We start from the raw sequence: 15,016 nt of genomic DNA on the forward strand, positions 1-15,016 counted from the left end.
GGTAGCACAGAATTGCTAAAGTGACAACTGGAGGGATTCAAAATAGAGAAAGACTATCAAAAACTGCAATAGATTCAAGATAATAGGATCAGACACAGTCCATATCTAACATAGGGCTTGCAGTCTATGAGGTAATAATAATAATAATACCTTGGTTTTGTATAGTGCTTTTATTCCCAAAACACTCATATTATAAATCAATCTATCAGTGGTATTTATTAAGAGCTTAATCAATCAATCAATTGTATTTATTGAGTGCTTACTGTGTGCAGAGCACTGTACTAAGCACTTGGGAAGTACAAGTTGGCAACATATAGAGACAGTCCCTACCCAACAGTGGGCTCACAGTCTAAAAGGGGGAGACAGAGAACAAAACCAAACATACTAACAAAATAAAATAAATAGAATAGATATGTACAAGTATAAATTAATTAATTAATTAATTAATATTTTAGAGCACTGTTCTAAGCATTCGGGAGAGTACAATTAAACAGAATTAGCAGGCACATTCCCTGCCCATATTTCAGTCAATCACTCAATTATATTTATCGAGTGCTTACTGTGTGCAGGGCGCTGTACTCTCACTTGGGAGAGTACAGTATAACAGACACATTCCCTGACCACAGCGAGCTCACAAGTTTACAGTCAATTACTCATCTCGTATATAATAATGATGATGATGAAAATGATGGTATTTGTTAAGGATTTACAGTGGGCCAGGCTAAACGCTGGGGTGGATACAAGTAAATTGAGTCAGATACAGTCCATTTTACCACGCAACATTCCTGTGAGGTAGGGAGACTAAATATTTTTTTCCTCCATTTTACAAAAGAAGGAACAGAGGATTAGGAAAGAGAGGTTAAGTGATCTGTGCGAGATCAGTAGCAAAGGTTGAATTAGAACCCAGCTTATCTGGCTCCCGGTTCTGAGCTCTTTCCACTAGGCCACCATAATAATAATAATAATAATGGCATTTATTAAGCACTTACTATGTGCAAGGCACTGTTCTAAGCGCTGAATTCATCCTACTCTATAGCCTGCCTGTAGGGCATAAGAGACCATGTGGATAGTGAAGATTGTAGCAGATTTCTTCATTTTGCATTCTGGTTACAGGTGAGGGGAACTTCAAACATTTGCCAAAATAGAAAGATGCCTCTTTTGATGTTTTAATTCTTTTGGGAAATGGTCCCTACTTTGACAGTAATCAAAATCCCACCTACTGATTACTTTCCTACCTCTGTAGAAAAAGCATGGCTTAGTGGATAGAGCACAGGCCTTGGAGTCAGAAAGACCAGGGTTCTAATTCTGTCTCCACCACATGTCTGCTCTGTGACCTTGGGCAAGTCACTCAATGCCTCTGTGCCTCAGTTACCTCACCTGTAAAATGGGAATTAAGATTGTACAGCCCCATGTGGAACATAGACTGTACAGCCTGATTATCCTGTATCTACCTCAGCGCTTAATATAGTGCCTGGTAGGCACATAGTAAGTGCTTAGCACATATCATAAAACATGGTAAATTTTAGAAGTAGAAGTATTAGTAGTAGTGGTGGTAGTAGAAGTAGTAATAGTGTGAGGGGAAAAATTGTAGTGAGAGGATGAAGGTAGGGAGAACAAGAGGGGGGTGCGTAAAGTAGTGAAACCATGGTAATGTTCAATTAATTAAGGCTTTGCATTTTTATAGACTAAAATCCTCCTCTTGGCTCCCCAGAATGGCTTATCAAACTATTCTAAATTACTCAATTTTTTTTCTGATGTATTTTATATTTATAGTTTTCATGTAAACTCAAATCTCTGAAGGCGGTTAGAAATCAGTCACACTTTATGTGCTTTTTAAAAGGACCAAGAAGCCTCAAATGCAATTCCTAGCCACACTCTACTCCCCTTTGGCCTCTTCTGTTGATTCAAAGATAAAATTCTATCTACTCAAGATTGTCGGGGAAACTCCCATTCCTCCCATTCTAAATCGGCAGATTAGAATCTCTATTGTTGGAATGCTAGGTTCAAGTCGAAACCATCCTGCCAGCAAAATACATTTCTGTCCATTTTATATTTGCTGAAATTTAACCTCCTTTAAAAGAACAGGGACCCCAGGACTTCCTGGGGAAGTCAGTCAGCCAGTCAATCATATTTATTGAGCATATTGAGTATTTACTGTGTACAGAGCACTGCACTAAGTGCTTGGGAGAGTACAATAAACAGACACATTCCCTGCCCACAGTGAGCCTACAGTCTAGAGGGGGAGACAGACATTAATATAAATAAATAAATTACAGATATGTACATAAGTGCTGTTCATTCATTCAATCATATTTATTGAGTGCTTACTGTGTGCAGAACACTGTACTAATCGCTTGGAAAGTACAATTCAGCAGCAAATAGAGACAATCCCTACCCAACAAAGGGATCACAGTGTAGATGGGGGGAGACAAACATCAAAACAAGTAAACAGGAATTGATAGTATCACTATAAATAAATAGAATTATAGCTATATACACATCATTAATAAAATAAATAGAATAATAAATAACTCGGGAGGGATGAATAAAGGGAGCAAGTCAGGATGACGTAGGAGTGGGAGAAGAGGAAAGCAGGGCTTCTTACATAATATATCAGGCTGAGTTCAAACTGCGTGGTCCATATATTGGAATAATTTTTCAGTCACAATTTAAAGTCAGGTGCCAACTACCAGTAAATGGCAGATCAGGGTCACCTACGGTGAGATCCTGGAACAAGGTCAATTCAGCAGGATTGAGGCAACTGCTCATTGCAACACAGCTGATTGAGATTGTGAGCCCTGTGTGAGACAGGGACTATGTCCAACCTGATTAACTTGTATTTACCCTGGCGCTGTACAGTGCCTGGCACACAGTAAACACGTAATAAATGCCATAAAAGAAAGAAAAGGTGGGCAGATCATGGGAGAAGAACTGATGATACTGAAGTAGTTGGAGGTTGAACTGAGATGGGCAGGGGCTAGGAGGGGAAGGAGGACACTCAAGCAGGGAGAGCAGAACAGATATTTTAAAGACACAGCATTGAAGAGTGTCCAATATCCACCATTAGGACTTATGTATGTGTTGTCAAACATTTGACTATTTCATCCTGACACATTAATACAACTAATTGTAACTGAGAAGCAGCTTGGCCTAGTGAATAGAGCACAGGCAGTGAAAATAGGCCCTGACCCTTAAGATATGTGAATGTGTGTGTGTGTGTATGTGTGTATATATATATATATATATGTATATATATATATACGGGTAGGGTTGGGAGATCTCCCAGGAGGCAGCGACCGTAGCCACTTGTAGTTCCTCTGGGGCATTGAACCTGACAAAAATGAAGCTATTCCCAGCTCTTGGAGCCTGTGTGCACATTCATTCATTCAATCATATTTATTGAGTGCTTACTGTGTGCAGAGCACTATACTAAGTGCTTGGGAAGTACAAGTTGGCAACATATAGAGATGGTCCCTACCCAACAATGGACTCACAGCGGAGGAGCAACATGGCCTAGTGGATAGAACCCAGGCCTGGGAGTCAGAAGGACCTGGGTTCTAATCCTGACTCTGCCACTTGTCTGCTTTGTGACTTTGGGCAAGTCACTTCACTTCTCTCTGTTACCTCATATGGAAAATGGGGATTAAGAGTGTGAGCCTCACGTGGGACAGCCACTGCATCCAAGCTGTTTACCTTATGATAATAATAATAATAATGATGATGATGGCATTTATTAAGTGCTATGTGTAAAGCACTGTTCCAAGCGCTGGGGAGGTTACAAGGTGATTAGGTTGTCCCACGGGGGGCTCACAGTCTTCATCCCCATTTTACAGATGAGGGAACTGAGGCCCAGAGAAGTGACGTGCCTTGCCCAAAGTCACACAGCTGGCAATTGGCAGAGCAGGGATTTGAACCCATGACCTCTAACTCCAAAGCCCGGGCTCTTTCCATTGAGCCACGGTGCTTCTCTCTATAAAATACCATTATTATTATTATTCTAAAAAGCCGTTTGCCTCCAACCGGGGAGATTTTTAGAGGTGTTTTAGAGGCGATGGGGAAAGAGGGAAGGGGGTGGCTCCCACGTGACCCCCAGGGACCGCCCCCCATCCAAGACCAACCCTCTTTCTGCCGTTCGCAGACTTTAAGAGGCGGCAGCGAGCTGTTCAGGCTGCTTCTGCTTCGAGCAGCAGCTGCTACTGCTTCTGTCATTCGTTCAATCGTATTTATTGAGCGCTTACTGTGTGCAGAGCACTGTACTAAGCGCTTAACCCCCGTCCAGGCCATTCCAGGCCCATCCCAGCCTACCCCTCAACCCACCTAAAGTTTGCCAGGATGGGAGTGAGAGTCTCCTGGGCTCTCCCCTTCCTCCTTCTCCTGGCTTTGGCCCGGCACTCTCTGTCCGACACTCCGGCCAACTGCACCTTCGCCGACCTGGAAGGGACCTGGATTTTCCAGGTGGGCAAAGGCCAGGGACCCCCGGACCGAAACATCAACTGCTCAGTGATGGGTAAGCGTCTCCCCCGCGTCCCATTCCCTTCCTCTTCCCCTCGCTTCTCTCACTCCCCATCTCTAATAATAGTAAGCCCCCCCCCCAGACCTCCAGCTTCGTCCCCTCAATCAATCAATCGTATTTATTGAGCGCTTACTGTGTGTAGAGCACTGTACTAAGCGCTTGGGAAGTACAAGTTGGCAACATATAGAGACAGTCCCTACCCAACAGTGGGCTCACAGTCTAAAAGTCCCCTCGGCCTCTTTGCACATAGTAAGCGCATAATAAATGCCATTATTATTATTATTATTATTGCCCCGTCTCCAACCCCGCCCAGTGCCTGGCACATAGTAAGCTCCAGTTGTCAGCTGTGTGACTTTGGGCAAGTCACTTGACTTCTCTGTGCCTCAGTTACCTCATCTGTAAAATGGGGATGAAGACTGTGAGCCCCACGTGGGACAACCTGATCACCTTGTATCCTCCCCAGCGCTTAGAACAGTGCTTTGCACATAGCCCTTAACAAATGCCATTATTATTATTATTGCTAATAATAATAATAATGGAGTATTTAGTAATGATGGTACTTGTTAAGCGCTTACTATGTGAGAAGCAGCCTGGCTCAGTGGAAAGAGCCCGGGCTTTGGAGTCACATCAAGGGTTCAAATCCCAGTTCTGCCACGTGTCAGCTGTGTGACTTTGGGCAAATCACTTAACTTCTCTGTGCCTCAGTTTCCTCATCTGTAAAATGGGGATTAAGACTGTGAGCCCCACGTGGGACAACCTGTCCACCTTGTAACCTCTCCAGTGCTTAGAACAGTGCTTTGCACATAGTAAGCGCTTAATAAATACTATTAAAAAAAATCCCAGTTCTGCCACTTGTCCGCTGTGTGACTTTGGGCAAGTCACTTCACTTCTCTGGGCCTCAGTTACCTCATCTGTAAAATGGGGATTAAGACTGTAAGCCCCCCGTGGGACAGTCTGATCACCTTGTAACCTCCCCAGCGCTTAGAACCGTGCTTTGCACATAGCGCTTAATAAATGCCATCATTATTATTATTATTCTCTGTGCCTGTTACTTCATCTGTAAAATGGGTATTAAGACTGTGATCCTCCCCATGGGACAATCTGATCACCTTGTAACCTCCCCAGCGCTTGGAACAGTGCTTTGCACATAGTAAGCGCTTAATAAATGTCATTATTATTATTATTATGTGCCAAGCACATAATAAGGTAATCAGGTTGTCCCACGTGGGGCTCTCAGTCTTAACCCCCATTTTACAGATGAGGGAACTGAGGCCAGTGAAGTGACTTGCCCAAGACCACCCAGCAGACAAGTGGCAGAGCGGAATTAGAACCCATGACCTTCTGATTTCCAAGCCCATGCTCTAGCCACTACACCATGCTGCTTTTCTAGCTCTATTTCCTCTCCCTGTCTTTCCTTTCTCCCCACTCCTTCGTCCTCTGTCCCCTGAGCGCCCTAACAATCAATCGTTTTGTTGACCATTTACTAAGCGTAGGGCACTGTACTAAGCGCTTGGGAGAGTATACTATGACAGAGTTGGTAGACATGTTCCCTGCCCACAAGGAGCTAGAGTCGGGCCAGTGGGAGCGAAGGGGAAAGTGGAGGATTCAAACTACTCCAAACTAGGGACAGAGCAGAATCAATTAATCAGTGATATTTAACTGAACAATTATTGTGAGCAGAGCGCTATACTAAGTGCTTGGGAGAGTGTAACAGTTCATTCATTCATTCAATCGTATTTATTGAGCGCTTACTGTGTGCAGAGCACTGTACTAAGCGCTTCGGAAGTCCAAGTTGGCAACATATAGAGACGGTCCCTACCCAGCAGTAGGCTCACAGTCTAGAAGGGGGAGACAGAGAACAAAACAAAACATATTAACAAAATAAAATAAATAGAATAAATATGTACAAATAAAATAAATACAGCAATAAATACGTACAAACATATATACATATATATACAGGTGCTGTGGGGAGGGGAAGGAGGTAAGGTGGGGGGGATGGGGAGGGGAGAGTTGGTTGTGTTTCTGTCCACAGTGAGCAGAAGTGGGGGTAAATCGAGGCTCTCCAATACCAAGCAATAAAACACTGTTTCATAGCCCATTTAATCGTAAACTACTCTTTTAAAGGCATAATTAAGGCAAGATAAATGTATCACTTCTCCAGAGCTACTGGCTGGCATCCTTCATCCTCAGGCACGCAGCATTCCGTTTCCCTCCCTTTGTCATAAATGTCTTTTGGAGGGAAGACGGCAGGGTGTTTAGAACTCAGCACTTAAACACACACAAATCTGGATCCATGAGGGAAGTTGGCTCGCCCCGGGACTTATTATACGAGTTGGGTTTGTGTGGGAATAGTCGGTTCTTGGAGTCAGAGGTCATAGGTTCAAATCCCGGCTTTGCCAATTGTCAGCTGTGTGACTTTGGACAAGTCACTTCACTTCTCTGGGCCTCAGTTCTCTCATCTTTAAAATGGGGTTGAAGACTGTGAGCCCCCCGTGGGACAACCTGATCACCTTGTAACCTCCCCTGCGCTTAGAACAGTGCTTTGCACATAGTAAGCGCTTAATAAGTGCCATTATCATCATCATTATTCTTGCGGAAAGTCCTGGACACGGTGAATGAAGTTCAGCTCTCTGGGCTGGAAACAAGGAGGCAATGAACATTGTTTTTATGGAAGTCACACTTGAATTGATCTTTCTAAACAGGATTACAGTATCTCAGGCAGTTTAGGATCAGTAGGAGGGTGGGGGGGAAATTATGACTGTTAGTCAAAACCTTTATCTTAGCAAAAGTAGCTTAAGTTTTGTTGCTAGAGCATGGGACTGTAGGGTCAACTTGCACTTGAATTTGCCCCCTTTATTCACCCCTCCCTCAGCACTTACGTAGTAGTAATTTATATTTAATGTCTGTCTCTGCTTCTAGACTGTAAACTCGATGTGGGCAGAGAATATGTTTACCAACTCTTACATTGTATGGTCCCAATTACTTATTACTCTGCTCTGCACACAGTAAACACTCAATAAATATGATTGATTGGTTCCTAGCCTGTAATACTAAGAAGAGAAGAATCAGGAGAAGAAAAGTTTTAACAGCAGTGTTCATGAACAGAATGGTTAAATAACTGAGTCTCTGATACACTCCTTTGGCAAAGCCAGGGGCCCATCAAGGCAAAGTTGTGTTTAAATTATTGTGTTCAGTGTACTTGGCACAAAGCCAGTACTGACTTGTTGGACAGAAACATATGGGTCTGGTTTGAAGCACATATGTTCCCACACTTTAGGGATGTGAAAGACAAAAAGGTTTTCTTCTTTCGAATTACTGAACTTGTTTACGCCCTCTTCGACACTGCTCTGGAACTCCCAGGTATTTAGAAGTTTGCTTTTATTTGCCTATTTTTCCATTCTTCCTTCACCATGAGATTTGTTTGGGCTGCCACTCTTTTGAGTTTTCTCCTCTTTCCCTTCCATCATGCTTACCTTCTGAAGCCTTCTGTCAATCAGTGGTATTTGAGTACTTACTGTGTGCAGGGCACTGTGCTAAGTGCTCGGGAGAGTTTAATACAACAGACAGGGTCCCTTCCCTCAAGGAGGTTACCATTTAGTGGATTGAATGAATGAATTGTCAGTAATTGCAAATAACTTGTACCATCCCTTCCCTAGAGATAAGACGTTTAACGTGGAAAAGGGTTCTTTTTCCTGCCTTGTGTCATAACTTGGGTAGAACATGTGGTAGAATGAGATCACTGATAATGCCCCAAATTGCTGCATGGAGAAATTCTCACCCACGGGCCTGTGGGAGGCCCTTCCCCCCTACCCCCTTCAAAGACCAAACCTACTACTCATGGGGCTGAGAAATCCTCTTCCTCTGTTGAGAGAGAATGCTGTTTCAGTGGCTTTGCCTTTAGTGACACGTCATCATTCTTGCTTCTGTTCCTCAGGGCCCCCCGAAAAGAATGTTGTGGTTCACCTCCAGAAACTTGATGTCGCCCAAGATGAGCTTGGAAACTCTGGCTTCTTCACCATCATTTACAATCAAGGCTTTGAAGTTGTCATAAACGACTACAAATGGTTTGCTTTTTTTAAGGTCAGTTTCCTGAGAATATTTGGGGGGCATTTTTTTTTTCCACCCTAGAGTCTCCCACTCCTGTTAGTGCTCCACACATTCAAGCATGGGTGGGGATTACAGAGCCAGGTGTCCTCATATTTATCACCCTAAATTCAGAGTTTCAGCCTGAAAACTCCTCACCTCTCTGGAAATAAATTCTTTAAACCATGAATAATAATGAGTGTAGTATTTAGGAGCTTATTGTGTGCCTAGGGCTGAATTTAGCCCCGGGGTACATAATCAGGTCCCACATGGGGTTAGCTCACAGTCTGTCAGAGGGAGAACAGGATTGAATCCGCATTTTGAGAATGAAGGAACTGAGGTGCAGATAAATTAAGTGAGTTGCCCAAGGTTACATAGTGGGTAAGTGGCAGAGCTGAGATTAGAACCCAGGTCCTCTGATTTCCAGGCCTGGGCTGTTTTCACTAGGCTACACTGCTTCAGCTATCAGCTACATTTGAGAGATGCAGTCACAGCCTTCACTTGAAAATATCATGGCAGTCCTGAACCTGAATGATTACCCCCAGACCATATGTGTATTTATGACATGGTTTTTAATTTTAAAAATCAGTCATATTTATTGAGCACTTACTACGTGCAGAGAACTGTACTAAGTGCTTAGGAGAGTATAAAAAAACAGAATTACCAGATATGTTCCCTGCCCATAATGCGTTTATAGTCTAGAAATTAAAAGGATTTAGGTTTCTTTTCATTAGACACGTCTGATTCCTCCTCTCAATCTGTGCAATGTGAGACTGCCTTAAGATCTTAAATGTTATTTGGTAAAGGGTCGGCTTTGGCAATGTGGTTTAACTAAGGGAAGCTGACTCAAAAAGGGATCACATGGTAGTCACGGCCTGTTATTTATAATTTGAAAGCTTGGGATGTCCGACACTCAGGGCAAACATATTTATTTTACTCACTCTAAAACTTGTACATTACACCCCTTCACAGACCCTCACCACACGTTATGGAGTCTGCGGCCCTGTTATTTTTCCCGTGTGAACTAAATCCATTAGACAGAGATGAGGAACTCACCTCATTTATGGAACTAGGGGAGACACTGTAAACTGACTTTGCAGCCCAGGGTTTGTAGAGTGGCAAGGAGGAAGCTAATGTGTGCCATGCTGGGAGGAAGTGGGTGTATGCCACATTCATTCATTCATTCATTCATTCAATCATATTTATTGAGCGCTTACTGTGTGCAGAGCACTGTACTAAGCATTTAAGGTGGGCCAGCAGGAAGTCAGAACACTAGTGGGAGGGTGAGGGGAGTGGGAGCAAACCCAGCCCCGGAAAGTATTGCAGGAAGTGGTTCCCTTTTCTTTTACCAATTTGTTGAGAATGAAAGTGTCTCTTATGAACAAGTCACATGGTTTCCTGCCTGTCAGGGATAATCAGTCTCTTGATGGGTGATATTTACTGATCACCCACTGAGTGCTAAGCACTGTACTAAGTAGCAAGACCCATGTTCTCTGCCCTGGAGGAGCTTACAATCTCATGGGGAAACAGTAGATATTTATAGATAGCAGAAGGAGGAGAAATAACAAATAACTAGGATAAAAGGGGGGGCCTGCAGGATCAATCAGTGTATTTGAGTGCTTACCATGTGCAGAGCACTCTACTAAGCAATTGGGAGAGTACAGTGCAACAGAGTTGGTAGAGACGTTCTGTGACCACAACGGCCTTACAGTCGAGAGACGAGTCTACAGTCTGGAGCAGATTATACAGCAGATTATAACTAATTGAATACATTTGGATTTCAGCATAGTTTAGACCATGACTTTTGAGCCAGACGAAGCTGGTGAGTCTTCGTCTTGCGGATTAGCTTCTTGAAAGCCACACACATTTATCGCTTGGCTCAGGATATGCCGGTTAATAGTACCCACCGCCCCTTCTGTCCAGTGACTACCTTTCCTTCACTATCCCCTCATTGCTTGGTGGAGGAAAAAAAGCAGAGATCGGTAGGAAAAAGCCTAGCATATGTGAGGTCAGTGGCCATATTGCATGGGACTCCACACTTGCGTAATGGGGTGGAGTTGTTTAACTTCCACTGTATGTCTGCAAAGAGAGAAGTGATGCCATTGACCCAATGGGGTGAGCTTCCATTACTGAAAGACGAATTGGTTGAGATACTTGATTTTTGCAGTTACTTGTAGGCCTAGAGATCTCTGTGAGAAAAGCTGCTACTTTCTGAAAAAAGAGGAAGGAACCTCGCAGTAGTGATCCAGTGGCTCACTTTAAGATCAGCAGGATTTTTGAGGGTGTGCCTTTGGGCTAATTCCCACTCTCCATACCAAATCTCTGTGTCTGAAACAAGGTTTCTCACTGCTACTCTCCTCTTGTGTCATTAAGTTAAAGATGTCAAAAGGGACCAAGTTGGCGCCTATAACTCTCAAAGCAAGTTCAATGGGCTTCCTCTTTCAGAAGATAGATAATGATGGTATTTGTTAAGCACTTACTATGTGTGAAGCACTGTTCTAAAAATAGATCTATTTTTGAGAAGTAAAAAAGATATTTGGGGGAATTTGTTGAGAAATGTCTGTTGTTCACTGCCTCTCCTCAGCTCCATTCCACAGTCCTCTAGGATTTGTCTAGAAGTATGACCTACAAAGACTACTAAAATCAAGTCCGCAGGTAGTTTGCTAAAGGGCTCAACACTAAGATCTTGCTTTCCTTTCTCTCTTTCTCTCTCTCTTTCTCTCTCTCTCTCTTTCTCTTTCTCTCTCTTCCATCCAACTCTCCTAGACCGATTCTCTTTCCAAGGGGCTCTAGGGAAATGTGATTAGTAAAATGATCAAGGAAGGAGGAGGAATTTGAACTAACTCTAATTCTGAGAAATGAGCTTGTGGATGATTTGAGGATAGAAGAAAATGGACATGAAATCAATCCACAAGAATAGCATTTGGTTATCTCGGATCATACATCATGTGTTTAGTTAATCCTTGCTTGGCTAATAGCATTGGGCCAGTATATACTACTGACATGGGCTTTTGTGCTATTATTGCTTGTGTAATAATAATAATGATAATTGTGGTATTAAGGTCACCCAGCAGATAAATGGATCTGGGTTTAGAAGCCGGGTTCTCTGACTCCCAGAATCATTCTCTTTCCATTAGGTCATGCTGCTACTCTGGTACTTTGGGAATGCACCTACAAGCCTTGTGTGTCTGGAAATTGTCTACTGAACAAAGGCAAAAAAATTAGCAAGTGTAGGTGCCAACTTCTCATGGTGAATGGAAACAAAAAGTGGGCAGAGATTTTAGGGACAATGAGAACTGCGATGGAGCAGGCTTCAAAGAGCAAGCAGGCCAGAAGGCTCCATTTTGGATATTTTCAGCCCCGCGTGGAAGCTTTCAGGTCTGGTCAGAGATCTGTCGGGGGAAGTCATCATCATCATCAATCGTATTTATTGAGCGCTTACTGTGTGCAGAGCACTGTACTAAGCGCTTGGGAAGTACAAATTGGCAACATATAGAGACAGTCCCTACCCAACAGTGGGCTCACAGTCTAAAAGACTGTCCGGCACAAACCACTGCAGGGGGCCACTCCCCCTCACTTCTGAAGTGGGCATTCTAGCTCAAAAGGTCAAACAAGCCAGAGTCTGTTTATTATTATACTCTCCCAAGCCCTTAGTTCAGTGCTCTTGAACACAGTGAGTGCTCAATAAACACGATTGACGGACTGGCCAGTGATTGCCCTCGCTTTCGTTCTTGCAACCAGATAATTCATGCAGGTGACCTCAATAACTAGTGCATGACGACTGGCCTTCTGGACAGTCTGCAGCTTTAAAAAAAAATATATCTCAGTACAGAAATGTTTGCTAAAGTATAATTCAGCCACCATGAGCTGAAAGGTCTCTCAGTGTATCATTAACGTTTTATGGTTACCGACTTTTGGAAGGAACTTCATCCTTCCCTAAAGGAAATGCAGGAATTTCTGGCTTTTAATGTATGCCTCTATGATTGTTGCATAATGTCTTAATAACATCACACTTCACCCATTGTAAAATTTTCTTAGGATGTCACTGATTTTACGAGTCAGTTGTTCTTGAACCTGGGAACTGTGGGGAAATATGATTTGCCACATCAGAGGAACAACTTTGGTGAGCTTGTTTGAAATATTTTTAGCTTTCTAATCTTACCAAATTCCTCGCTTTTGCAGTGTGTTTGCACCGTAATGCTCAAAAATGTGTGTGCGTGCATTTGTGTTGGGTGAGGGAAGGGGTGGGAGTGGGGGAAACCTCTGCTTTGTGTGTCTTCTACAATCCCTTTCCTTGCTTGAAGTTTCCGCCCTGATCATTCTTACTGATAAGGCATGTCGTCATTTCTATTCAACAATAAGGGTTTCCTTTATCCCTTCCAGTTAGTTGGGGGCAGTACAATGGATTCAAATCCCGGTTCTGCCAATTGTCAGCTGTGTGACTGGGCAAGTCACTTAACTTCTCAATGCTTCAGTTCCCTCATCTGTAAAATGGGGATGAAGACTGTGAGCCGCACATGGGACAACCTGATCACCTTGTATCCCCCCAGCGCTTAGAACAGTGCTTTGCACATTGTAAGTGCTTAACAAATACCAAAATTATTATTATTATTATTATTATTATTATTCTGGGATGCCATTCTGACCAGAACTTGTGGCTCTCTTAAGGAGGATCAGAATCTATTGAGCTGAGGAGCTAGTTGATCAGGATAGCCAGGAGCCGAGGCCAGAGGTGTCACTACCCCCAGTCAGTCAATCAATCAGTTATATTTATTGAGTGCTTACTGAGTGCAGAACACCATACTAAGCACTTGGGAGAATTCCCTAGTACTGTATCCAGCTCCTCCCCAGAAGGGCACCCAAGCCACCATCTTGGTTCCTGAGATTGTGTTGTAGTTTTTTTTTTAATAGGTTTATAAACTTGCCTGAGGGGAAGCCCTAGCCCTTCCCAAGAGCTAATTATGCTGGCTTCCCCCAGGGCTGCCTGACACACCTCCTTTATCGGTGTCTTGCATTGAAGGAGACAGGCCAATGGAACAGGAAAAGAATTTTCTATTGGCAACTTCCTTCTCTGTCCTTTCCTATGTACCTTTCCAATCTAGAGATTAGTCACATGTGGGAGGCGAAGCAAACAAACCTCTTTTTATCGATAGTTTAGGAACCCCACTTATTTTCTTTTTTAAATCCATTAATGCACTCCTCCCTCCCAGCCCTTAACACAGTGCTTGGCACATATTAAGTGCTTAACACAATTAATATGTGCCAAGTACTGTCCTAAGGGCTGGGAGGGAGGAGTGCATTAATGGATTAACACAATTAATATGTGCCAAGCACTGTCCTAAGGGCTGGGAGGGAGTACATTCTCCCTAATCCTTTCTAAACATAATGCTACAAGTTTTAATATTTGTTAAACACTTACTGTGTGTCAAGCACTGTACTAAGTGCTGGAGTAGAGTCAAGATAATCAAGCTGGACACAGTTTCTGCCCCTCATGGGGCTTACAGACTAAGTAGGAGGGAGAAAAGTGTGGCTCAATGAATAGAGCATGGATGGGCTTGGGAGTCGAAAGGAGCTGGGTTCTAATCGCTGTTCCCTGCCAACTGAGAGCTTTAGTGCACGTGTGTTCTAAATCTGAGAAGCTGCATGGCCAATGTATATCGCTAACAGGGTGTTTGGAGATGTCGCGGGGACTGGATGAGGAAGCTGGGGGGAAATTAACAAAAACTAATTGCATTTATGAAGGGTTTTTTTTAACTCAGGTAGAGATTATAGGGGACAACTCTGCATTTTGATTGCAGGGGGCGGGGGGGCGGGATTTAAGTGGGGGATGAGGGCAACCACCACCGTTTTGGGTCTCTTCAATCCTGATCTGAAATTCTTGGGATTTGTCAGTGACCTAAGGTGAGTGAGGCCGGGGGTCTCAGCTCAAAGAGCCGTGGGGGCTACTGCCCCCATGGAGGTGGGCACCTTTGAGGGCACATCACCGTTTAAGGAAGAGGCCCCCTCAAAATACATGGAATGTATGTGCCGTGAGTTCCTAACCGAGTTTTATTGTCTTATAGTTAATAAATAGGCAGCTCAGCCTGGCATGGAGAATCAGAAATGGGGTAATGGGCAGGAGTTGGGCGTCGAGCAGACTGAGGGAGAGAAGCAAAAGCCAGAGAGCCCTGCATGTGGCACCTTCAGCCCACCATCGTAGGAGAGTCATCCCTCAGAACGAGCAGGGGGCGGGGACTGCTGGCCCACCCATGGTCTCTTCAGCCCATCCTCCCCGTTTGGATGTCAGTACCGTCTTTGCTGTCACCTTTGCCCGTCAAGGACAGAAGTCAATGTCTGGAGAGATGCCTTGAAAAAAATCATTATTTCAAGTGGCTCTTCACTCTGCAACATACCGAACTAAACTCAGTTTTGAATACT

The 15,016-nt window shown here is 43.6% G+C and overlaps 1 protein-coding gene across 1 annotated transcript in view; it reads left to right on the forward strand.

The window, feature by feature from the left end:
* Positions 1-4,179: 4,179 nt before the first annotated feature.
* Positions 4,180-15,016, forward strand: part of CTSC (cathepsin C) — a 31,957-nt gene continuing 21,120 nt past the window's right edge. The window contains exons 1-2 of the mRNA XM_038761900.1: positions 4,180-4,507; positions 8,451-8,596. Coding sequence (XP_038617828.1) covers positions 4,333-4,507; positions 8,451-8,596 — 321 coding nt within the window. The 5' untranslated portion in view covers positions 4,180-4,332. The remainder of the gene's footprint in view (positions 4,508-8,450; positions 8,597-15,016) is intronic.

Source organism: Tachyglossus aculeatus, chromosome 20 (genome assembly GCF_015852505.1).
Source record: "Tachyglossus aculeatus isolate mTacAcu1 chromosome 20, mTacAcu1.pri, whole genome shotgun sequence".
Classification (NCBI taxonomy): domain Eukaryota; kingdom Metazoa; phylum Chordata; class Mammalia; order Monotremata; family Tachyglossidae; genus Tachyglossus; species Tachyglossus aculeatus.